At 32.4% G+C, this 27,128-nt stretch overlaps 1 protein-coding gene across 1 annotated transcript; it reads left to right on the top strand.

Annotated features, from left to right (window-relative positions):
* The first annotated feature begins 4,462 nt into the window (after nt 1-4,462).
* On the top strand, nt 4,463-6,382 carry LOC131028131 (coniferyl alcohol acyltransferase-like). Its single transcript, XM_059219004.1, has 2 exons — nt 4,463-4,855; nt 5,804-6,382. The coding sequence occupies exons 1-2, from the start codon at nt 4,463-4,465 to the stop codon at nt 6,380-6,382; spliced, it is 972 nt and encodes a 323-aa protein (XP_059074987.1).
* The last annotated feature ends 20,746 nt before the right edge of the window (nt 6,383-27,128 follow it).

Raw genomic sequence — 27,128 nt, 5'->3', positions numbered from 1 at the left:
AGTACCTTTCAGATGCCTAACAACACTCCTTCTAGGTTCAAGGAAATGTAAGAAATCTTTAGAAGTAGTAAGTCTATTCGTGAATCTTAAAAGGGCTCAAAAATTGTGAATCAACACCATTGATAAGTATTAAGCACAACTCACTATAAACTATTAACTATTTTTATATCATAATTTCTACACTACTGATTTATTTTCATATCAGCTTGTGACTAGAACACATAACTAGAGAATTCTTCAAAACTAATTTAATTGCACTTCACAAGTTTATGTCCCAAGCATATAACAGACAACGAAAATCTGAACAAAAATTAACTGCCTCGGAATTTTGTCAATCACACCATCTGCATATTTTTGCTACCATATTCTAGGATAATCTATTAATAAAAAATAATCAACCACAAAACTTCCACAAGTCTTAAACCAGATAGATGTAATTTTAAGTCTCCCTTGGAAAAACTTCAAATTAAACAAAATCCACGTCAATGCTTAGTATAGTAAGATCGTGTCAAAAACCAATAAATTTTCCAACACCCTGAAGAACACCAATAGGCTACCAAAGAGCTAAGATCATGATCTCAACACTGAACAAGTGCATTGTACTCCTAACCAATCCAGTTCATCCCACTATTTGTCACAAATTGATTACATCTCTTTTCTTCAATAGAATGGAAGATTTTGTCACTTGATTATATCATGCACTTCCTTGTTTTGCTAATTGATACAACTCCCAAATGTCGATAGAAATGTCAAGAAAAGGGAAAAAGAATTTTGGCTGAAAATCCCATTAAATCCTCATAGATATGAACCTAAGATTGTAAACCATACTATATATTTTATCTGAGATTTTGAACAAATCAAGTATGAACTTAGTTGTTTCTTGAGAAAGAAATGTCAATTATTTTGAACAATCCTAGTGAAGAATCATGAGTTCAGTCACAGTCGCAAATGTTTGAATCTCATTTGGGACCTTGTGTGTTAGTTGCATAAAGTGTCAATTCAAAGCCATTAAGGTGAGTTACTCATATCTCGCTTGCTAGGTGCTATGCATCATACCAGGAAAGGGTAGTTAAAAGCATAGAAGCGTAAAGCTACTAAATAATGTGATTTATCACAGTTAATCATTGTATAAGATGGATTATTAATGGACATAAATATATCATTTGATTTTCTACCATTAAAGGGCATGTTTGCCAACACTAAACACATCGAATAAAATTTTTGGCCATGATCTATAACATAACTAAACATAACAGAAACTAAACATTGAAAAATTGGAAAATATCAAACCCTGAGCAAAGGAACCCACATATATATGTATGCCTAGATTAAATGATGTAGAAAAATGTGGACACATAAACTCTGGAAGTTAAATAGTAAAAATAGTAAAGAAATTTTAAATTCATATTCAAATCACTAATTTGACAGATAGACATGATGTTCAATTATTTTGTGAGATGGGTGTTTTTCTATATAAATTTGATCCGAGAAAGAATCTCGAGGGAGATTAAAGCCATAACGGACTAATTTCCTATCACAGATTGCGAATGAAGTTTACTACCACGCATAAGTGTCAGCTAGAAGATCTCCTTGACAATATAGAACCATCTTTAAATTAAGAATAACATCGAGTAAAAGTCCATATATGGAAAAGGATAATGTTCTAATTATCTTTAAGAGGCTTTTAATCCACACAACTTCTTACATAGTTAGACCTGAGCAACATATCCAAGAGTTTGATGGGTTGAAATTTTATTGTATTTTGGAAGTTATGCACATTATCATCTCCCTCATCATATTTACATTACAATATTAGACATAGTAATTGCTCAAATGATTAGACCATTGGTATCTCATTGTGAAGATCCATTTCCAAATTCTCAGATTGATAGTGACATCTAAGTTGATCTATGGATGAGGCCAGGTTTTAGTCCTAGGTAAAATTAGTGGAAGAGACACCTCTAAACTGTAGCATACAAGACAAAGGTTTGCCTTCAAGGGAAATTTACCGATAAAAAAAGTGTAAAGAATCCAACTGAAGTAGTTACTATTGAATAAAGGATGCTACTATGCTACTTCAAGATTTCACTATTTTTATCTACACATTTTTTTAGAAAGAAACTATTTATTTCCAAATTGGTATCACTTCGATTCAAATCTTAAAACTGACATAAATCTTATAGAGGTGCTTGATTAGGTGAGAGAAATTAAAAGAATGGTCAAGTTCCAAACAAATGGAGGATATATAAACCAATCAATCAATAATCTGAAAGGCTGATGGATCTCAACTGCTTAGACATGTAGCACATTTTCTCAAGCAGCTTCGATCATTTGCAATGAATTATATTGATATCTATATGCAATTGTAGATATACTTTGTAATGGGAATTTTTTTTCATGTAACAAATTCTACTTATGACCAAAGAAGTTCTGGACACATTACAACCGGTATTGACTAAAAAGTTAATCAGCGTTAGTTTTGGGGGCTGTGTAAACATTTCCAAGTTTTAGGGTTTAGGATTTCTTTTTGAATGTGTGCTATTATATCATCATCCCTAAAAATGGAGAATATTAGTCAACGTGCTCTGTTGAAATGTATAAGATAAATTCTATATCTAGATGAAATATATACCTATTTCAAAAAATCCAAATTTAGAAATGAAAGAGATTGAAATTGACTTACTTATTGCAGTGCGCCTTTTATGTCTTGTCCTACCCTTGAAACTTTGTCCATTCATAGTAGATGAGATTGCAATGAATTAAGACCAAAGTTGACTCATGCAAGAACTATGAATCAAAAGATGCATTATTAGGGCAAATCTCTCTCAACCCACGAATTGTAAAGGACATAATCAACACGATGGCATGCGATTTTCATCTGGGTGTTCTGAAAATATGAGGAAGAAAACCAATTTGGGTGTGCAAAAATATTATACGAACCCCCTTCCTCCAAATGAAGAACTTTCACAACACCATCTGTCCTTGTAGTGCATAAATGGTATAAAAAAGTTGTAGACCAAAAAAAAAATTCACCAGTTTTAGAAATAATAGCTGGCACACTCCATACCGACTTGAGCAAAGCAGATAATGGGCTACCAATAATGCCTAAAATCACAATGTAAAAAATAAACCACACATTGGAGTCAAATTTCATTGAATTCCAGAGATGTTTTTGCCAATAAAGCTCCCAGCATGGCAAACAACACAACCACTCCCAAGGTCGCCTCCAAGACATAATTTCATTAGCAAGCATCAATTAATTAAAACCGATGACCAACTTCCCACAAAAAATGATCGGAAATCTCTTTTCCGGGATGGCTGACAATTTTCCGGCCAAAAACCCCATACTAAAAACCTATCAGCTTAAAAATAAAAAAATAATTAATTTGTATTATTGATAAAAATAAGACCAAAAACCCCATACTAAAAACCTATCAGCTTAAAAATAAATTAATTAATAATTAATTTATATTATTGATAAAAATAATAAAAAGTATTTAAATAAAAAGATTTTATATAAAATTATTCATAAATTAAATAATTTTTTGACAATCAATTTATTTATTTTTAACATGAAATAAAAGAAATTAAAATGATCAAATCGTCCTAAGACTTTCATAAGACAGTAGGGGTGACCGTCAAATTCCAGGCCTGCATAAGAAGTTTTTGACTCGGTCATAAGTTCAGTCAAACCCATTCCAATAGAATTTAGTTGACTTTTTGAGATTCCAGTCGTGGGAAGACTTTACACGGCCAGTGCGTTAACTACAATGTGCCACGTGTTGGAAATCCCGCTATTAACGGAAACACGCCATTTTGGACAAAACATCTTCGAAATGTGTAAATTTGTAATCATCGTTAGACTGATCATTTTTTCAGTCTATAAACCAAAAAATGTATTAACTGCAACACACCATGTTTGACAAAACATCTTCGAAATGTATAATTTTTTCGGTCTATAAACCAAAAAATATATTCACCTCAATCACATCTTTCGATATATCGTTGTTTTTTGCTTACGGCAGTTTTCTTAGTCCCTACTTAGGTGGGCATGAATAAACATTAAGTCTATATATCCACAAACATATTGACAACATTTGATTTATCTTTGTTTTTCTCTTGATTTTGTACCTGCAGTTTTGTTGATCGGTAAATATATCTTGCTTTTCTTTAGTTTGCTATAAATATATCTCGCTTTTCTGTAGTTTGCTATGAAGGTATGAGTCACTTGGGTTGAGTGTCTTTAATATCTGTAAGGATAATTAATCTTCCTTAGTTTAGACTCAAAGATTAGTTGTCTCAGAGATTGAGGCTGTAGGTACGAGTATTTTTATGGATAATTGATCTTCTCTTATTTGGTATTAAGAATTGAGGGATACAAATTCATTCAAACATCCTGGTCCCATTCCATTAAAATCTAAATACAATTTTATCTTTTTTATTTTTGAGTGAGTTTTCTGTAATGGCAGTTTTTAGAAATTACGACGTAGAGGTAGTAGAGGGAGAAATTGTATTGCCCGCTCTACCAATCCAACATAGATCTTCCTTTCAGGAGCATGTTCTTCCTTTCAGCAACATAGATCTAACAATCCCTGCTTTTGGCGTACATGTTTTATTCTATTATGAAAAACCCTCTGAGATTTCTATTACGTCTGTTGTGTCTAATCTCAAGATTTCTCTCTCAAAGGCTTTCGTGTCTTTTGATGCTTTTGCTGGAAGATTGGTCAGTAATGGTGTTGGGGATACAGAGCTGGTTTGCAATAACAAGGGTGTTGATGCTTTTGCTGGAAGATTGGTCACTTCTCTTGCTCAAGTGGAGTTCTACAACCGCATTGTTGCTGTGGCCGACACGCTTGTCCCTCCTACTCTTTCAGAGGACTCTTAAGGAAATGGCACTCCATGTTTTTCTGTTCAGGTAAATCATTATACCATATGCATAAAAATTTTAAGCAACTTGTTTGGCTCTTTCGATTTTATGATGACTTCTTTCAATTTATGTGTCATGCCTTATAACTTAGTTATTTTTTTATCTATGTGATACATCCTATCATGAATTCCACACCACCACTTTCCTGTCTGTTGAATTACGCACAACAGTTTTGGCAATTGATTTTGAAGCTCACTAACAGTTACAGTATTGGTGTAATAGAAAATTTATATTTGATATTAGAGTCAGTTTGAATTTTCTCAAGTTTAATTTGAGGGGGCATTCGACTAACTACCACATCTAGTGAAATTGATTTTGTAAACTGATCACCACTCTGAATATAAGTGAAGATGCTGATTTGGAAACTCTCTACTAACAACAAATGACTTTATCTATAACATTAAATCTATACTACCTTAATTTCTACTTTATTTTTCATATTAGAAAATGACTTTATCTAATGCATGGATCTAGTGAGCTTTGTTTGTATTTTTTAATTTATTTCCAAATTTTTTTATTAAGTTAGACTTTGAAATGCAAAAAATATATATTCCTGTGGTTTCAGCTGTTAAATGCAATAATCATGGTTTCTGATAGCGAAACCAATTTAATATCATCCATCCTTATTGCTCGTATAAGATTTTACTAACAAAATTTTCTTGGGGTTTCTTCAAGTTCTTTACACACTAAATAGTCTTCTTCATTTTGTTTTGATAGTCTTATGGTTTAATCTTTCAAAGTTTAACATTTTCATTAAGTTTTATATCAATATCATTGACAGCATTTAATCTTAATATTCTATCTCTTACTTTTATCATTTCTCAAACTACCAAATAAATTAGAAATTTAACCATCATATATGTGCTATAATTACAGGTAACAGAGTTTAGCTGTGTTGGGATAGTTGTGGGTTGTACATTCGATCACAGGGTTACAGATGCATTCTCTGCCAAAATGTTTTTCAGAAACGAAACAATCAAGTCCATAACAAGCTTTACGCGCTACATTCTAGTCCCTAGAGATCCTCCAAATTGTTATTCAGAAATTGACAAAATGTATATAAAACTGCAGTCTTTACAACAACCCATCAAACAGATCCCTGAGCCTCGCAAAGCCAGTAGAATCTATTATCTTGGTGCCAAAGATATAGAAAAGCTCCAACACCGTGCAAAAAAACATGGCAACAATTATATTAGCAAATTAGAATTTTTTTCTGCTTATTTTTGGAAATTGTTAATACAATGCCAAGAGATAAAGGACACAATAAATTGTAATATACGCATTGCTATAGATGGTCGCTCTCATCTAAAGAAGATGGGAATGCCCGCTAACTACTTTGGAAATGTTCTATCGACAACTTTTGCTACAGCTAATGCAGGTACCATCAAGGAGGAACCACATAGTTGGGTTGCAAAGCTAATTCATGATGCAATAAATAGGGCAGTAAATGAATAGTATTTTCAAAGTTTAGTAGATTTGGTAGAGATGTCCAAGCCATCAATTGTGATTCCTAGGGATTTTGTAAAAGAAGATGAACCAATATTTGTGGTGTCTTCTGGGCTGCGTTTTCGCTTGTATGAGATTGATCATGGATGGGGGAAACCCATTTTAGCAAGCTATTATTTACCTTTCTCTCGAGGCTACATAATGCCAACCCCTAGTCCTCATGGAGATGGCAGTTGGCTAATATATGTGATCTTCCTTGTCGATCAGTTGAAAGCTATGAATCCCACCCCAATTTCATTCTACGCATAACCTCACTAGAGTTTTTTGCTGGTTTGAAATGTAGTACCCTTGCCCTAATCAAATTCTAATCTCGGTTTGACCCTGGTTAGTTTACCATGTTATAATGTTATACTCAAATGTTATGATTATTGTGTGTACCTGTTAATGTATTTTTCGCATCAAATCTTATGTAAGTTTATTTGTTCACTTGATTCGTATTATTAATTTCGGGCTAACACTTTCATTATATATATACCTATGCATGTATGACTCTTGGTTGCAAGAGATTGCAGGCATAGTACCATATAGGTACGAGGTTTGTCTCCACCTAGATTTGCAGGTTTGAGTGTACCTCTTTGGTCCTTAGAGAATTGGATTAGGTCATCGTAAGACCCCCATTTGACCCTAGTCGTGCTCCAGTGAGCGTCATCAGTCGTCCGTCAATATCCCCTTTGGTTGGGTATGGAGGTCGTCTGTTTGTTTGACTTTCTTGGGTTGCGTGTTTTGTGTGTAGTTAAATTGAGTATTTAATCTTTAGTATTTAATTTGATTTAATATGTGTTTACACATTAGTAGTTTAGGGACTAAACTAAATAGGCTCCCTTTTATGCGAATAATCATTAATTGGAATTGCTCAATTCAAGTTGGTAGCAAGTTCGATTAAATGGTTAATCTTAATGATGAATTTATTCAGTTTATGTTCTTTTGAAAGGAAAGATTAAATTTATTTGAAATAGAATTAATTTAATCTCTTTGTCATTTTGGAAATAGAAAGGTTGATTTCAATTATTTAAGAAAATCAATTTTAATTAGAAAAACAAGTTTAATATATATTTGATATAGTTTGAAAGAATGATTTTTGGGATTTTATTTTAAATGAAAATATTTTAAATCCAAAAATGAATATTTGGTCAAACTTTTCCCATTTAACCTAGGTTTTCGAAAAATATTGGGAGGATTATTTTGGAGAGTATTTTTGAAAAAAATATTTTGGGGAATGAAAATTTGGGGATTTTGCAGAAGAGAGGATTTCTTGAGCTTGCAGGTTGGGCTCTTCATCAGAATCTTTTCCAGGATTGTTGAATCAGGTAGGTCTCTAGTTTATTTCGTTGGCTTCTTTGTTTAAAAGAATTTGTTTTGATTTTGTAGAAATTTGTTTGTGAAGATTAAAAATCTCATCTATTTAGGGAAAATGAAAGAGTTGTAATTATATCTCCAATCCAAACCCTCTTTGTCTTCTTTTCCAACCTCAAGTTTAAATTTTGGTTGCTCAGGTTGTTTTAAAATTAAAATTTGGGAGTTGGCTGTTTACAATTAGATTTCTTTTAAATCCCAAACATATGGTATCAAAATTCAATTTTAAATGAGATCTTTGCTATGCTTGGTAGATTGGAGGTGGAAGAATGATTGAATTTTACCAGTCTCAGTATTTGGGGCTTTCTGGTGTTTTCTTTTTATAAATAATTGTATATGTTGATCTTTTGTTAATTCTTGGAAATATTAAATTGAAAAAAAAATTATTAAACAATGTTATTTTAGGGCTTTGGGGGGAGAGCCATGGTCTCGACCCATGGTTGGGGAGAGTCGTGGCTTCCGCAAGCCATGGGGAGAACCATGGCATGGAGACCATGGCGTGGAGACCATGGCATGGTCTCCACACAGCCATGGCTGTAGGGAGACCATGTCATGGTCCCCACAGCCCCTTCCCAAAGGAAGAGGTGACCACATGGTTCCCACGTGGTGGGGCCCGTGGATTTCCCAAGGGGGGGAGGGGGGGTGTTTAAAAGAGTATTAAAGTTTTTTGGTTTTTTTGTTTAAAAGTTTTAAATTGTTAATATATATATATATATATATATATATATATATATATATATATATATATATATATATATATATAAAGTATCTTATTTGGGAAAATAAAATAATATATTTTATTTGGAAAATTTTGAAAATAAAATATATATATTATTTGGTAAATTTTAAATAATATATTATTCAAGAATATATTATTTGAGAAATTAAATGATAATAGGTTATCTTGAAATTTTAGAAATGAAATAATATAGTAATTGAGTAATTAGAAAATGGAATATTATATCATTCAGTATTTAAAAAATTTAAATGATATACTATTTAAAATATTGGAAATTAAATAATGTATTATTTGGAAATATTGGGAATTAAATAATGTATCGTTTGAAAAATTGGGTAAGTAAATGATATTTTTATTTAGTAAAATAAATTGTTTAATTTATATTTTTCTCTGTATTGGGAAATAGGCAAAATTGCACTATTGCAATTGTGGTATTGAATTTATCTTGTAATGGTAATTTTTCTGTTATTGTATTTTGAAAACTTAGATCCTTTAGAAAACTGGATCGATTGTTGTGTGTAAACAATAGGAAAGAAGATTGTCTTCTCCAATCTATGCCCATGCATGTTTAATTTTCTGTATTTGCATTTGGTTAAGAAATGGCAAGTCCTTGATTGTGATTGTTGGACATTGTTGTATGTTGATTTGGGCACCTTCTTATGTCCTTGATCTTTTTTTTTTACTATTTTCTTGTGATGGTGTGGTTTTCGGTCATTTCCTTTATGCGGGTGTTGAATGTTGATACGTGGTTGACCATAGTTGGTCAGGTCTCTAGTTAGAGTACCGTCAGTCAGTGCACCTCGTATGAAGTCTTGTTTGACCAAGTGGGTATTCCCACCGTATTGAACTTCGTTTGCTTGACCTTGTGTATTCCTTGGTTTAGGAGTTCGTTTGAGTATAGTCTAGTGTCATTTGGCAAAGTGGCTTTCGATTGGGGGTTGTGCCCAAAGTGGTTGCTAGGTAACCCATCAAAAGTGTCTCTAAATAAGTGCTAACCTAATAGCATATTAGAGAGTTAGTTAATGAATCACTAAGTAAGTTAATTGTGCCTCACGTATGGGATGAGTGCTATTATAGACTCGACATGTAGTGAGAAGGCCTGAAATGGCAAACCATCAACCTTGTCTTCACGAAAGGAAGTGTTGGGTCCACATGATGCTTGTATGGGTTGGAGGTTCAGAATATGTTGCTAGGGTAACCCAGTGGATGGGGTCGGAACCTACGAAGACCTACCATGGTAACCATACCAAGTTATGTGATGACACTTGTCACTTATGTTCGTTAGTCTGTTGTTGTGTTGTCTTTGATAGGAGAAATTTTGTGGAGTCATCTTGTTATTTATGCCCTTGTGAGAACCTGATATTCATGTTAGACTTTGGGTTGCGAAGATTTAGTTTCGTGAATGCTCCAGTTGATCTTTTGTAATTGCTTCCTATTATGTTCAGTTGGATCCTTTCCTATTCGAGGATCATTCATGTATTTATTTGACCGATGTGGTGGTATGTATTATTGGTTTATGTACGCCTTGATGGAAGGATTGTAATGATGCAAACCTTATGTATTCTTCACTATTTTTTTATTATTAGAGGGGTCTTGTAGTTGAGTAGACCCGGAGATGTAGCCCACTAGGGGTGAACTCTGATATCATTTTGGTGTTATGTGATGTTTATGTTCTTATGTTTCCTTTTTTATTTAGCATGTATGGATGACATTATGTTAGAATATATAATGTGGTTTAGATGAAGTTAATCTTAAATGCATGTATGTAGTTAGCTTATTAAATGCAATAATTGGGATCATGAAAGAATGTAGATTAGAATAATGGAATGTATTCAGTTATTGATAATGCAATTAAGTATGCATGGAAAGTATTCATTAGTTTATGATGAAATTAAAGTACGTTATGAAATCAGATGCATGACTTATGTTTTAATGAAAAGTTTGAACGTAATGTATGGTTAAATTTTATTGGATGAACTTAATCATGTTACCTATACTTTTAACCTCAATGGATGAACCTTATCATGTTATCTATATTTTTATCTTATGGAAAGAATTTATCCTTGTTTAAGTATTATCTTGTCATTAAGTTAATCGGCTTAATTGGATTATTTAATGCGAGGTGAGATCGCGTTGGGAAACTCTTTAGGTGTTTTTGAGTCTTCCGCTATGTTATCCGAGCTTATGATATCTCGTTGTATCATTGTGTTGTGTTTAATTTATAAAAAAAAATTATTTGCACTCTATTCTTGTGTTTTAGCTTAATCCCTTCGGGGTTTCCTCGTGGGGCATTGCATTAAAAATGTATAGTTGTACAACTTCAACCACTCACATGATTTTAATTGTTGTATGCTTTCTTCCATTAAGAGCTCTTGTTTCTTCAATGCTCTAAAATCCATTTGCATAATCAGAAAAATGCTTTAATTCCTCCCTCTTTATATTTTGTACTATAGTTGGATCATTCATTACTCCTACATAATGATTAACTTTTGTCACATTTTAAGAGTTAAATTTGGATTGTATTCATTCAAATTGATTCAGAACTAAAATGTATATTGTTTATGAGAAATTTTAGTTTTAGGCTTTTAATTTTTTTAATGATTGTTCTATATTTTTATAATGATAATATTTTAAAATAATGCAATGTTTATATTTTAAAATTTAAGTTGTTAATGATAAATATTTATCTATAATGTGTCATTCTAAACATTGAATGGATGTATCAATCTATTTAGAATCAATTTCTCATAGATCATTTGTTCACATTTCTTAAGTTATTTATCCACATAATGTAGATTGAAATTTTTATAAATAGAAATTCTAACTCAACATAATTATTATATCATTTGAAATATATTTCTCTGAATTAATTTATTACAAAATAAATTGTTATTTTATAATACTTTTTTGAATATTACTAATCACCATAAAAAGTTTAGTTGTATAATGCCAAAAACTTTTTATTATGCATTTACAGATATTATTAATAAATTGCGCTTCAGCCCTTGGTTGATCAAAAAATAAAAAGTTTAGTTATATAAAAGATAAATCATATTACATTGAAGCAAATATGTAATATACATGTTTTATCTCTTTCAATGTCTTTGAAGTGTTGAAGTCATTTTCTTTATAAAAACAAAAACTAAAGTCATTAAATATAAGATGCCCCTTTTAGAATAGATTTGTCACTAAATCATGTAGGCCAATTGAATGAAACTAGTCATACAATTTAGCTTATCGTTATAAAGTTCTATCTAATTTTTTATAATCATGCCCCTAAAAGATGTGTGTTCCTAAATATGTGTGGCTTTACAACAAAGGTTAAGCTTTAAATTCTAGAAAGTACAAATAAATACATTTTAGTGATTGCAATGTTGGGATTAGATTTTGTCATTTTTTCATTTTTTTTCCGAAGTACTGTAAATTGTGTAGATATTATAAAAATTGCTAATCAATAATGGATTCTATCTTATTAATCTAGAAATACCTTCAACAAAATTAAGTTTCAATCTGCAATGGATTATATATATTGTAAATTAATGGATAGAGCCTTTCATGAATAAAAAATAAAAAATAATACAAATATATAAATTAAAATCTAATACAATAGTACCAAAAGAAAATCATCTTTATTAGAAAAAAGTATAATAAGATTTATACATATAATAAGGATAATAAGACTATATAAAATATGTACCACACACAACATAAGATTTGTTCATGCAAAAAAGATGTCATCATATTAAATGTATAGAAATAGAATAAACCATTCACATAGGGTCTCCTTATGAAAGAATGAGAGCCATCTCTTCTCCATACAAAACAACATTTGATCAAAAACTTAAAATTTGCAAATCATGATGGTTTTTAATGCGAATTCTATTGATTCAATCCTCTTAATCTACCTTCTCACTGCTGTAATTATACAAATTTGTGGTTTTGATCAGATTTTTTATTTGTATAGAGAATACTCATTGCTGGAATAATCTACTCCATGTTATTTCACAAAGAAATCTAAAAAAATTAGATCATATTCTTTATATATCTTTACAAGGAATTATTGAGCTTTTAGTGTTGGGAATATCAGTCGAGGTTTTTGTTCAAAAATTTGAAGTCAATTAAAGGATGATTTTAGATTTCTACTTTTGATTTTTTGGATTAAATATAAAATATCAACATTACAACACCAGGATATGAGTTCATGTGAGATATCTCTATCAAGCAAACAATATAGATTTCTACTTTTGTTTCTAATCTTGGCCGTGATGTATCATTACTTTTATGTTCTTTAATATGAATAATTTGATGAAATATCGAATGTTCTTTGTTTTAGATATAGGAATAAAATCTATACATTAAATATGGTGGTTCAACACTTTTTACTTATTCATTTTAATTCTCCTTCAAATATTATACTTATGATGTTGGTTATTGTGTGAATACTCACTATCATATCATAAGTTTATATTAGATTTTATTAAATAATTAATTCTCACATGTATGCTTTTTCAAGCTTGATATTAAGTAGCCTTTTGTCTCCATTGGCTCTACCGATTGCAAGCTACTGGTGCATCTGGTGGAGCTTGCTGACGGAAGAGTAGACCTGCTTGCATCATTGGGGGTTTCAGGGAAGCTTGGATAATAATTAAAAAAGTTTATATTATTTCTACATTGTATAAATTACATAAGACGCATAATCATATCATTCAAAATAATTAATGTCTTAATTTCAATTCAGCTAAGCCTCAACGAGGATGACTATAGGTGTTGTATCGATTCAACCTCAACAAGGATATTATTCAAAATAGTTAATGTTTTTATTTCTCGCGCGGAATGTAAATAAGCTTGATATGATTTGAGCATACCAGAACCAGGTATTTATAAGGAAAATTGGGGGAATGAGTGGAATAGTATAATTGTTTCTCTTAAGATTACGCGTTCCTTAGAATTGTTAAACCCATAATTGTGTAATAATGGTTGTTAGATTTTCGTTAGGATGGATCACACAGACAAATTCGTCAACTGTGATCAATATGCATTTGTTTCAATGGCGGTATTAAATTAGATTTAAAATTATATAAATATAAAAGATGATTAGAGTCGCATGCTACGTAGTAGCAAAGAATCATATGACTTTTCTCTACCATGTATAGAACAGTGGAGGTTTTCTTAAGACGATTTAGTCCAGTATGGTGGATAGAGTGTATTTTCTTATCACTTACAATATATTAAAATATAGAAGCTGATACGCGTATATTTAATAATCCATTAATTCCTTGCGACGCTCTATTCTTTCCTTCGTTCTTCCATCACTAATTCATTTTATTTAATGGTGGAAAAATCAATAATAATTTTACTTTCAATTTATAACACGATGTGATAAATATTTGTTAAAAAATACATTAGTCAAAATTGATTCTAAATAGTTGAATTGGACGATGTTTGAGAATAATTCATTTTGCTGTTACCAATTTCCGTTTAATTGACTTGTATGAATTAAAGGACAACAATATTAAAAATTTGACAAAGATTCTTCTCTTTTTTGTAGTCAAATCATCTTGAAACTTTCTTGTTTATGAATTATTATTTAGCAACTCTTTGACAACTATCCATCTCTTAGCATAAATACCTACTATTGTTGTTATGACAAATTTTGTCATTGATAACAAGACAACTTAATATGCAGACATTAAACCAATCCTAGTGTTTATTTTAAAATCTAAGAAAGTGCCATTATAGAAAGAGGTGATAATTAAATTAAAAAGTAGGCATTATTATTTTTTAAAAGGTTTGGCATGCTATTTTGTTTGGTTACATTGATGAGAGTGCTACCAAGCAAAGACCATTTATTGTTGAGTGAGTCATTTTCCGTCATTCTACATTGTCTTTATTTTCTTTCATGCATGTTTACGAAACAAGCATATTCATAAGTTAAATTTTGTATTTCTAGAGAGTAAAAGTCTTTCACTTTCATTATATTTGAAGTATTAATCTATTTAGATAAAGAGATCAATCTTTTAATTAAAAGGAACTAAATGTCTATCAAGGCAACATAATAATAACTAGAATTGTTCCTGCCAGTTGGTGCACTTTAGGCAATTTAGTTCTATTATTATCATTTTTGCAATGTTCTTATCTTGAATAATACAAAATACATTCTAAGCATTGATTTCTTTAATGAACATGTATGTATGAGAACATGGCAACTATAAAAAGAAAAAATATAATTAATTTTTTCATAGATGGTTTTTTAATAGTTCATCCCTCAATACAATGAAGCTAAAATGAACTTGGTGGAAATACCTCATAAATTATGATGTTTTATGTCTTCTTTATTCAAACTTTGTTTATGTTTCTACTATGGTATTATATACAATTTTTAAATAAACATTAATTTCAGTCTTATGTTTACATGTGAGGTTACCCATCTAATATTCCTTATATTTGAATTTAATATTGGTAGTTAGTTGCATTCTAAGAGATGGGCACTCTTATCATTTAGTGGTTAATGATGATTCATAAATACATATGTATCACAATGTTAGAGAGAGGCATTTATAGACAAGCAAATAAATGTGATGAATGATTTAACTAAAAGGATTTTAGCTCCCAATTGCACATATGTTTGTCAAATAAAATATTGAATAAGTGAAGCATGCATAGAGGAAGAAAAAATAAGGTGTCTCAAAAAAAAAAAAAAATTCAATGTTAGAATTATGATGTGTTGAAGTAAGGAGATGGGTCAAGACTCAATAATCAAGACCTTAGATAATAGTTTGAATTCGATTCAATTATACATTAGGATAGGATATATTTCTAAGCAAGGATCATTTGGATTGCCTATTTGAGATAGACAAAGTTCGAAAGAAAATATTGAATTGTTCAATTTTATTTTGTCAAGACCTTAATTAACAATGGATGTTCATTTTGATTTTGATAAATGGATGATTAGATGGATGTATAGGATTAATATTGGAAGTATATTCGATAGATGGAATACTCTGGTTATAGTTTTGCATTGAAAGATATGAAGGATTTTGATCCATAAAAGTATTTGGATTAGACTAGATAATTAGGAGAGAGTTAAAATCCTTCAACTATTAATGATCTAATAGATTAGATATTTTTGAAGGTAAATTGGATGGACTACAAAAAATAGTTAGGGAGAATGGTTGGATAGGTTTAGAGGAAAATACTTTTAATTAGGACTATGTGGACATGGTTAGGGTGATTAAAATTTTATTAGATGGTTAGGATGGTTAGGATGAGGTAGATTATATTTTAAGGAATTTTCTTAAAGGGATTACACTAGTTTTCAAAGTTAAAGTGGATGTATCAATCCTTATTGGCCCTAATATGTATTATCTATCAAGTAGTTTGGATTAATTAAAGAGAGATAGGCTCAAACCTTTTACATAACAAATTAAGAGACACTACCTAGAGATCATGAGGAGTGCACACCCAGCCAAAAAAACAACAACCACAACCAAGACCAAAAAATGCCAAAAACTAATAGACAACCAAAACAAAAATGCTACATGGAGAGACAATAAACAAACCCAAATACCAACCACCCAACAAAGATAAAAAGGAATAACCTACTGAGTGGGGGCATTATCATCTTTCCATTCATGACATAAAAAAATTAACTTTATGAGGAAAAGACATCTTTTTGTTAGAATCCTTTCCAAAGCCTAGTGCTATAGAATCCAAAGTAGCCTTGATAGTAGAGGTAAGGGGTCTAACACCATAGTGGGAGAATCTAGATTTCTCTTTCTCTTTTCCTTCCTTTCATCTATCTCCTCTTCGTTTGCATACAGAGGCATAATTCTTTATCACCGTTTCCTACCTAAAAGTTATCATTTTCACAACTCTTCTTTTGAGAGCCTCATAATTTTCCTTTAGTTCAACCAAATCTTTCCTCTTATCCCTGTGATTTATTTTGGTACTAACCTCCTTACATTTCTCCTCCATAGTATCCCAAATTGCTAGTTTTCTTGCCATGTCATTGGCATCCTTCTAGATCCTCTCATCATTTTCATACAATTCGTAGTTGTAACCATGAGCCTGCACCTCCATTATTGCTTCCAGCCTATTGATCTTCTTCTTGGACACACTCATCTAGGGGAGGAGTCAATGAACTAAGACATCTTGCCTGTCAATAGTCTTAGCCAGCCTATTTACTTTATCATCCAAAGCAGGGAATCAAGCTTAAGAGTTGAAACACCATGGACTAGGGAAGGGAATCCTATTGAGGGGGTGAAGGGGGTTTTCTCCACAGACCTAGCGGAAGACTAGTTTGAACCTATGGATAAGGAAGAGTCCAAATCCTCTGATTCCTATTCCTCCTCAAAGTTCACCAAATCAACTTCTTGGAAGGGCCTGGAGTAGGGGTTTTTCTAGTTTGGGCTTATGAATAGGGTTGAACTGGGTAGCGACAAGTTTAGTCTTAGATGACGAGGCCACATTGGGGTCAATTTTTACAATAGGGGTTATAGAAATCTCCACAACTAGGTTAGAGTTAGGCATGGGGCTAGAGTGAATCAATGGGGTCCCACTAGATAGGTTCAAAGCCAAGTGAAATTTATAAAGCCTCAAAATTAAGCCTAGGTGAAGAGGGAGAGTATTCTTAGATTTAGCTAAAACAACTGATTAGGATAATGAGGAACAAACCCAGAATGTGAAATTCATTTTAATGTCATACCTGAGATAGTTCAAGATGGAGAAAATTTGGGTGTGGAAGCATTTGAATCTCTTGTTCATCATGAAATAATTCATGAGAATGAGTGATACATCTTTGCAAACCCTTAGTAGGTCTTCTCTATTGTAACCACTTCAAATTCTTAAGATATGTTCACCTAGTTTAAAGAATCTCTTGAAATCATCTTTATAGATCCCCTTTGACTTTTTGGGGAAATTCACTTCATCCAAGGATAAACAAGTCACAATGATGATAGTTTCTATAGATACCATAGAAACCACTCTCCCATTTTTAACTTCACATTTCTTTTAGGACTAGGTGAATTGTTTAGAGAGGGTCAATTCAAAACCTTGATCCCTTTCACATAGTTCAAAAGGTTGCCCTTTACCACTTTTAGCCACTACTTAGCATTATACTTGGAATGATCACAACTGTCTAATTCTATTTGAATAAGGTTTCCACTACATATTAGATGGTTAGGATGGTTAGGATGAGGTAGATTATATTTTAAGGAATTTTCTTAAAGGGATTACACTAGTTTTCAAAGTTAAAGTGGATGTATCAATCCTTATTGGCCCTAATATGTATTATTTATCAAGTAGTTTGGATTAATTAAAGAGAGATAGGCTCAAACATTTTACATAACCAATTAAGAGAAACTACCTAGAGAAAATGAGGAGTGCAGACCCAGCCAAAAAAACAACAACCAAGACCAAAAAATGCCAAAAACTAATAGACAACCAAAACAAAACTGCTACATGGAGAGACAATAAACAAACCCAAATACCAACCACCCAACAAAGATAAAAAGGAATAACCTAGTGAGTGGGGGCATTATCATATTTCCATTCATGACATAAAAAAATTAACTTTATGAGAAAAAGACATATTTTTGTTAGAATCCTTTCCAAAGCCCAGTGCTATAGAATCTAGAGTAGCCTTGATAGTAGAGGTAAGGGGTCTAAAGCCATAGTGGGAGAATCTAGATTTCTCTTTCTTGTTTCCTTCCTTTCATCTATCTCCTCTTCGTTTGCATACAAAGGCATAATTCTTTATCACCGTTTCCTACCTGAAAGTTATCATTTTCACAACTCTTCTTTTGAGAGCCTCATAATTTTCCTTTAGTTCAACCAAATATTTCCTCTTATCCCTGTGATTTATTTTGGTACTAACCTCCTTAAATTTCTCCTCCATAGTATCCCAAATTGCTAGTTTTCTTGCCATGTCATTGGCATCCTTCTAGATCCTCTCATCATTTTCATACAATTCATAGTTTTAACCACGAGCCTGCACCTCCATTATTGCTTCCAGCCTATTGATCTTCTTCTTGGACACACTCGTCTAGGAGAGGAGTCAATGAACTAACACATCTTGTCTGTCTATAGTCTTAGCCAGTCTATTTACTTTATCATCCAAAGCAGGGAATCAAGCTTAAGAGTTGAAACACCATGGAGTAGGGAAGGGGATCCTGTTGAGGGGGTGAAGGGGGTTTTCTCCATAGACCTAGCCGAAGACTAGTTTGAACCTATGGATAAGGAAGAGTCCAAATCCTCTTATTCCTCTTCCTCGTCAAAGTTCACCAAATCAACTTCTTGGAAGGGCCTGGAGTAGGGGTTTTTCTAGTTTGGGCTTATGAATAGGGTTGAACTGGGTAGCGACAAGTTTAGTCTTAGATGACGAGGCCACATTGGGGTCAATTTTTACAATAGGGGTTATAGAAATCTCCACAACTAGGTTAGAGTTAGGCATGGGGCCAGAGTGAATCAATGGGGTCCCACTAGATAGGTTCAAAGCCAAGTAAAATTTATAAAGCCTCAAAATTAAGCCTAGGTGAAGAGGGAGAGTATTCTTAGATTTAGCTAAAACAACCGATTAGGATAATGAGGAAAAAACCTAGAATGTGAAATTCATTTTGATGTCATACTTGAGATAGATCAAGATGGAGAAAATTTGGGTGTGGAAGCATTTGAATCTCTTGTTCATCATGAAATAATTCATGAGAATGAGTGATACATCTTTCCAAACCCTTAGTAGGTATTCTCTATTGTAACCACTTCAAATTCTTAAGATATGTTCACCTAGTTTAAAGAATCTCTTGAAATCATCTTTATAGATCCCCTTTGACTTTTTGGGGAAATTCACTTCATCCAAGGATAAACAAGTCACAATGATTATAGTTTCTATGGATACCATAAAAACCACTGTCCCAGTTTTAACTTCACATTTCTTTTAGGACTAGGTGAATTGTTTAGAGAGGGTCAATTCAAAACCTTGATCCCTTTCACATAGTTCAAAAGGTTGCCCTTTACCACTTTTGGCCACTACTTAGCATTATACTTGGAATGATCACAACTGCCTAACTCTATTTGAATAAGGTTTCCACTCATATCTAACACAAAGAAACCAAAGGCAAAAATGAGAGAAGGAATTCATAATGTAGAAGTAAGAAAGGGACATCACAAGTCAGAATTGGGGAATGTGCATCCAATGCCAAAATTAATGGTCTATCACCTAAACAATAAATGATTGGTGAATAAGGTAGCTATTACAGGAAATAAAAAGTTGATCTTAGGATTATTTTGCATCATTAGGTTTTATGTCAGCAAGGATAGTGGCATGAACCTTGATAAGAATTTCATGCAAATCCATCCATATTTTAATATGATTGGAAAATATGCCAAGATTAGCCAGCCTATCCGCCAATTTATTTCCTTCCCTCTATGCGTGACTGATTCTTTTGTGGTTAAGCCTAGGAAGGAGATCAATACATTTGATGATGAGGTGTCCACATTTGCAGTCAAATTTCACTTCCCTTTTTAGTATCAAAATGGTGTTTTTAGAATCACCTTTAATGACGATTCATCTATAACTTCTATATTTTGTGATTAGAATTCCATGATAGGATGTTGTCACCTCCACAAAACTTGAGGTTTGAACCCCAAGGTTTGCCACATAGGCTAGGATCATGTTGCCACTTGAGTCTCTTGTGACCCCAATCCCACCCACTTGACCCAAATTACCTTTTGAAGAGTCATTGAAATTCAATTTCAACCAACCAGTGTTGGGGGGGAGGTGAGGTGACCTTATCCATCAATTAGTTGGTAGCTAGGGATTGCCGAATTTATAATGAGAACACACTTATACTAAGGTGGCTGAACCAATAAAAGATAATCTTCTATTTATTAAAATTTAACAAAAACAATAAATAAATCACATAACATTTAACTATCAAGAGCAATGATGGCAATTGGGAGCGGGAGCAGGAGCGAGAAGGGATGCAGGTGTGGAACTAGGGTTTCAGAGGAGATCTTTGAAGACACAAAAGTTGGCGACGCTGATGGCACATATGTGCCTTGTTTCATCTTGGCCCACTCCTTCGCTTCTTGTTGTTTATTGGGTGGCCATGATTGCATATCTAGAAGTGGTTGTAGGATTAGATTCTAGTCCAATGGAGACTCGATGGAGTGGTTGTTGTTTCTCTGTGCATGCCTGGTTGAGAGGTAGGCTTGGCGATGGGAGATTTGGCCTTTTGTGGCGTGTCCTCTGCTACCCTCCCTCTTGGTCTTACCATGACCTCTAGATGTGTCACTTCCCTAGTCCTAGTGGGGTGTGGGGGTGCTATTTGGGACCTAGGTGGATCTACCAGGGCTTGGGCTTCGTTAGGGTTCTTGGGCTCTTCTCCCCACTTGGGTTGTCTGTTGCCTTTGGATCGGCATTTTTCTTTGTAGGGGACTTCAATTCCTCCTTTACCCCCCTTTTCTTATTCTATAGAGGTGAATAGCATCTTGGTGGGGGGAAGGAGTGTCTAGTCAATCTTTTCAAGATGGATTTTTTTAAGGGTGTCTATTGCCCCATTTTTGGAGGCTAGAAACTATTCTACTTTCTTTACCAGAATGATTGTTCCTGACCACTCTAATCCTATGGAGGTGGATTATCTGGTTGTGTTAGTTCATTTGGTTCTTATTTACTACAGGCCTCTTTTTCTTGTGAAGGCTTCAAGAGCCTTTTTTAATCTTAGATCTTATGTGTGTGGGCATGGCTGTTATGTGCCCCCAAACCTTATGGTGTTGAATGGTTCTTGGAAGGCTTAGCTGGTGATCTATGTCTCTTTAGACCCTATGAAGGTGGGTCCTTTTCCTATAGAGGTGGAAAAGTTCTTTGATGGAGGGGAGATTATTTTCAGCTGGTTTTTCTCTATTGGCTTTAACTTGTGGGTTTTGGGACCTTTCTCAAAACTCAGTTTGTTGTTGGTTTTGGAAGCCTACTCAAAACCCATTGTGGTTTGCAGGGGCCTTGATATACCCTCTTGTTGTGGGAGCCATGCAAAACCCACTCTCTTGAAGGTTAGGGGAGCCTTTCAAAACCTCTATGTTTCGATTTAGTTTTTAATGCTTCTTTTATGTAATCATTTCTGGCTGGATGTTGATAGTTTTTGAAGGCCCAACATAGACTATAGCTATTTTTAGTTAAGGGACAGGCTAGACTTTTGCTACCCAATTTTTCTGAATATGGGTAGGGGATCCCAAAAAATCCTTGATGTTTAGATGTGGGAGTCTATTGACTTCATCTAATGCTTTAGGTTGTGCTGCCATCTAGTTTGGTGCTGGCTTTTTTTTGGTTGTGCTAGCTTTTGACTGGTTCTAGCCAGCTCTATTGTTTTAGTCTGTTGATCTTATTTGCATATCTTTATGGTAGAAGTTTCTTTGTAGGTTCTAGATTCTGGCAAAATTTGAGGGTTTTGCATCCCTTTAAAACTTGTTGTACGAGGTTTCTCATCCCCTCAAAACTTGTTTTCCCTTAATAAAAAACAATTAGGAAACACAATATTTTTGTGAAAACTATTTTGTAAAAAAACCACAATGAATTACTACTTGGATCTACTATCGAATCTAATAACAAAATAAAATTATTTTATGATATTTCTAGGCACCAACCCAATAGAGAGACCAATTCCCAGTTATAAAAAATGCATGGACCAACCTATTGGGGACACCAATGCCCACAACTAAGAACCAACTAAGAAAGAGGCACTCAGCTCTTCTTTTAGGAGGCACAAACTTATCCCCTTTGAGCCTGTCAAATGTAAAAATTCATATATAAAAAACAATCCTATCATTGAGGGAAAATCTCATGTAAAAGATAAAACTTCTTGATGTTATTTTTAGAGTTCAAGCATATTAATTACCCTTATTTTATTTTAAATGTCATATTTTATAAGACAATTTTCAAAATAGCTATAAACATTGGAGTTTCTATCATTTTAATAAATTATTATTGACTGAAGGTGATGCTAAAGGGAAATTTGTGTCATTCTAGATCATTTTTTTAAAGCTTTTTTGTCAAATAGTATTCCTTTAATAAGAGAAAAAAACAATAACTTGAGAGAGACCACTAATAGAGAAATACGATATAGGATGAAGAACATCATTGTTAGTCTCAATTTTTAGAAAGTACAAATGGAAATAAGATAGAATATCAATATCATTCACAACAATATTATAAATAATATGATTTCAAACAACCTTCAAAATAGATGAATCCATGGAAAGATTCAAAATATTATGATCATCACTATCAATAATCATAATGTATCTCTACTAGTCTCAACTATCATTATCAAAGGATAACTTATTAAACATACCTTAATTATTAGTGGTGAGGTTACTAAGAGCTTTGTAATAACTATCAATAAAATTTGTTATGGGTTTCCTTCTTTTATTCAACTATAACCCCACATTATTATCCAACATAATAATTATAAATTTTATGAAAGGCTAGTGAGGAAATGATTCTTTTCTTGGGAAACATGACCATTCCTAGCGATCCATGAAAAATCTAGAAGCTTAATAGATAAATTTTCAAAGGATGCAAAGAACTACCTATTTTCCCCAATATAATATCAAATCAATTAACTTCTTATTTTCACTTATATTCTAGAAAGGAGGAAATTAATTTTAGAAATATTAGCTTGATGATCATTGTAAAAAAATTCATTAAACATGTCCATACAAGATTTAAAATCCTAACATCAATTTAAAATGACAATTCCCACACAATTTTTTGATAAAAAATATCCACTTAAGAAAAATGCTTCTTAAGCTCAATGTTACTACACAAAATTCTTTCCAACCCTTTTGTCAAAGAATGTACTAAATCATGAAGGCTTTATAACTTTTTTAGCATGCTCAACCACACATTTTATTAGAATAAAATGACAAATAAAAAATTTGGAGTGGCCGATAAGAATTTTTTACCACTAGACAACTATATATTATTCTAAAATATGTAATCCTAAATTACAACTATGAAAATTCTCATAAATCAATAAATTTAATTATAGATTAAATTCATAGGTATATTAAACTCAAATTCAAAGGTCTCCCAAGGATTCAATCTTCCATTAACTAAAATATTATATATAAACCTGATAGATTTACAAGACTTGGCTTTAAATAAACAAGCACTAGTAGAAGCAACAAGATAACTCTTACATTCACTAACCAAGACAATGAATAAAATCTCATAACAATATTATTACTTTGATTGAATACCTCCTAACCCTTTGGAAAGCATTAATAAATTAGACCAAAAAATAGTAGATCCAAAAGGCTTAGTATCAAACTTACTAAATAGAATTCTTAATAATAGAAACTAGACCAATTTAGCTTTGCTTAGGGATAGCCTTAAAAAAATTCACTTAATGTAAAAGAAATACCACAAATACTAATAATAATTTAAAACCCTAGATAATACATAGATTTTTCTATTTTCTTTACTGTCTAACCCAAAAAAAATTTTATAACAAGCCTATTTAATCCACTAACCCTAAAGAAACCCAATAAACATAAAGAAAAATATATAATATAAGAAGATAAAAAAAGATTACACAACTAAAATCTATTAACCAAAAAAAAGCCAACACAATTTTAAAATTCATTAAATAACTCCACTTTTTTAATGAGGAATTAAGTTAAAAGATGAACATTAAATATCCTACAATCACTTTAATACTCTAGAAACTCCAAGCTTTCTCCTTATCTAATTGTAACCTTAAATTAAAAAATCTGACAATAAATATAAATATGAATTGTTACCTTTATAATATGTAATGATTCATAATGAATTAACAAATAAACTAAGTTCCCATATTTATTTTAAGTGTCTCATAGATGTTATTCCCTACACACTTTTTCAATTTTGCATGCTTTTGGTGGACTTATTATTAGAAGGAGAATATAATGATGAATTATATATTTTAATTAATCTATATCCTTTTAGTATTTAAAAAAGTTGTTTAAATAATTTTCTTGTTGATACCTTGTTTACTTTGACAAGCATTATCATAGAAGGTCACATGCACGTCAAAGAGGGAGTAGATTTTAATGATATATCTATTGTCCTTTTCATTATTTTTGGTACACTTTGACTAGATTGTCTAGTCTATTGTGCTATAACAATTCTACAAGTGGCATATTCTTGGGTGAATTTATCTCATGTCATTACCTCATCTTTGATAAATTCTACAAGTTCAAACTTGACCTAGATCATCCATAATTGTAATTTTTAACCCTACTTGTTTTAATTTTAAATTCAATTTAAAATTTGACAACACCCTCCCACTAATCATTATGTTCTTACCTATTGCATGTTTGTGTTGATTTGCATGCTATATATTATTTAAAGGTACATTCACTCAACCATTTAAAAATATGAAAGATTATTAAGAGATTTATCAAAAGAGAACTTTCATTGAGAGGAATGTGAGAGCATTGTATTATACTATATTTCATCACGTCTTTAATTATTATACCTAAATCATGGAATTGATTTGATTAGGGATCTAATTGAGGAGACTATTAAATACAATAATATTATTAAATATCCATAATAATCATTAAAAAATTAATAATAATTAACAAATATGTAATATGAGTAATACTCATTACAAAATATTAAAATTATAAATTCATGGAATAATAATTTTAAAATATAAATCTTTTAATAAGTGTGCACCAAACTTTTAGTTCGCACTAAACAAACATTTTTGAATTACTGCAACATTTGTGGAAGGTTGGGAAAAGGGATTCTCAAGGTTTTTGGTACTTAGCTTGTAGTGTTTGATGAGCTTATTGTCGAGGTCTCCTATATGGTGGTTCACGGAAGGAAATTTTATAGGGATAAAAAGAGCTTAGATGAAGCTTTGGCAATATTCTTTGAAAATGAAGAGAAGGTTAAAGTTAGATAGAATGTTGATGGTCGTTATGATAGGATCTCTATTAGTCCTTTGTGGGCAGAAATTGTTGAAGTTATCATGAGGTATACGACACTTCATCGCTAATGCTGCAATGTTTTTAGTTATCATTGTCATTTTGAATCACTTTAGGCACGACAAGTGCATTTTTATGCCCTTCTATCTCTTTTTATCTTTGTCTCATAGTCTAAAGATGCATAGGAAGAAACCCTCATTTCCTGTTTTGCGTGAGGGCTTAATTCTCCGTATTATGGAATTTGCTAAAGCATTCTCTATTTAGAAGAACCCCAAAATGGGTAGGGCCAAGAAAGATATTAATCATTTTTTAAAAGAGAATTCCTTGGAACCAGAAGATATACCCTCTGGGTATGATTGTGGGCTTCCATTAGGCAAACACACAAACCCAAAGAGGGAAGCTAAGACTCACTTTAAAATTGTTGTGTTTGAGGATGAATATTTGGTCTACACCCCTTCTAATCAATATGTCCCTAACTCCTTTAGCCTTAGTAGTGATGTGAAAGGAAAATGGAAAGTGGGGGTTCTTCACTATCTCGACTAAGGGGAAAGGGAATGTCCCTTGGCTTGCCACGTTTCCCATGAGAAAAAAAACCAAAGAAGATATTGTTCATGATGAGGACCCTACTTTGTAGCCTCCCATTATTAATGAGTCAGATAAGGACATCCATGTTGATACCCCTATTGAGAAAGATAACCCTGTGAAAAAGGGATCATCTATTTAGAACAGTGTATATATAGAAAAGAATGTTAAGGATACCATGGATGCTAATCATTCCTTACTTATGTGGATTGTTTCACAAATTAATTCCCTGAAGGATAGGTATGGTCCTACTACTGATGTGCAAAGCGTTCAAAAAAACTAGATAACCACTATACAAGAGCTAACTTGAGGGGTTAAATAATTAAAAGAAGGCCATGAACAAAGAATTGAAACTTTGGAGAAGGATATTTCCAAAGTCCATGATAAATTGAGGATTGTGGTGGTAGTTAGTCGATCTACTATGGAGAACAATGTGGATGGGCTTAGGAAGTTAGACACCAATGCAGAGTTGATCTAGGGACTGTCAAAGAATACCTCCAACTCCTCACCAACCAGTATCAAATTGAAGAAGCAAATGAAGGATTATAGGGTGGCCTCTAGTTCTATACCAAGTTTGGCCACAAGACTCCGCAGTAAGGACAAAGACGTTATGCATATTGATAGTGTTGTCAACAGGGTTCATAACATTAATGATGATCTAATTTAAAAGAATGAGAGTCTGCTAAAAAAATTGTAACCTATCTTTGGGGTTTGTTTTCTTGTTTTCGTTGTCATTGTTGTTGTTGTTGTCCATTGTCTGGTTCGTTGTTGATTCCCTTTTGCTGGATTGTTTTGTTGTGTTAGGGTTTCAGGTCCCTTCAAAACATGTTTTCCTTTACTCTGAAACATTTTTAAATTAAAGCTATAAAAGGAGAACCTCATCCACATGTAACAATACGAAGATTCAAACGTAAAACACTATTGACCTAGAGCTATGAACCGATGAAGTTACAAGTGAAAGACCTCATCCTCATCCTCATATAACCTGTGAGGACATTAACTCAACAAAAGCACAAACCTGGAGCAGGAGTTTGCACTTTAATGTCACAACAA

The sequence above is a fragment of the Cryptomeria japonica genome, chromosome 4 (assembly GCF_030272615.1).
Source record: "Cryptomeria japonica chromosome 4, Sugi_1.0, whole genome shotgun sequence".
Classification (NCBI taxonomy): Eukaryota; Viridiplantae; Streptophyta; class Pinopsida; order Cupressales; family Cupressaceae; genus Cryptomeria; species Cryptomeria japonica.
Note: the sequence above shows the minus strand (reverse complement) of the source record. Positions and strands in the feature narration are given on the sequence as shown.

Coding starts and splice junctions, on each gene's coding strand:
- LOC131028131 (XM_059219004.1), top strand. CDS start 4,463: ATGGCAGTTTTTAGAAATTACGACGTAGAGGTAGTAGAGGGAGAAATT. Junction 4,856..5,803: donor TTGCTGTGGCCGACACGCTT/GTCCCTCCTACT, acceptor CTATAATTACAG/GTAACAGAGTTTAGCTGTGT.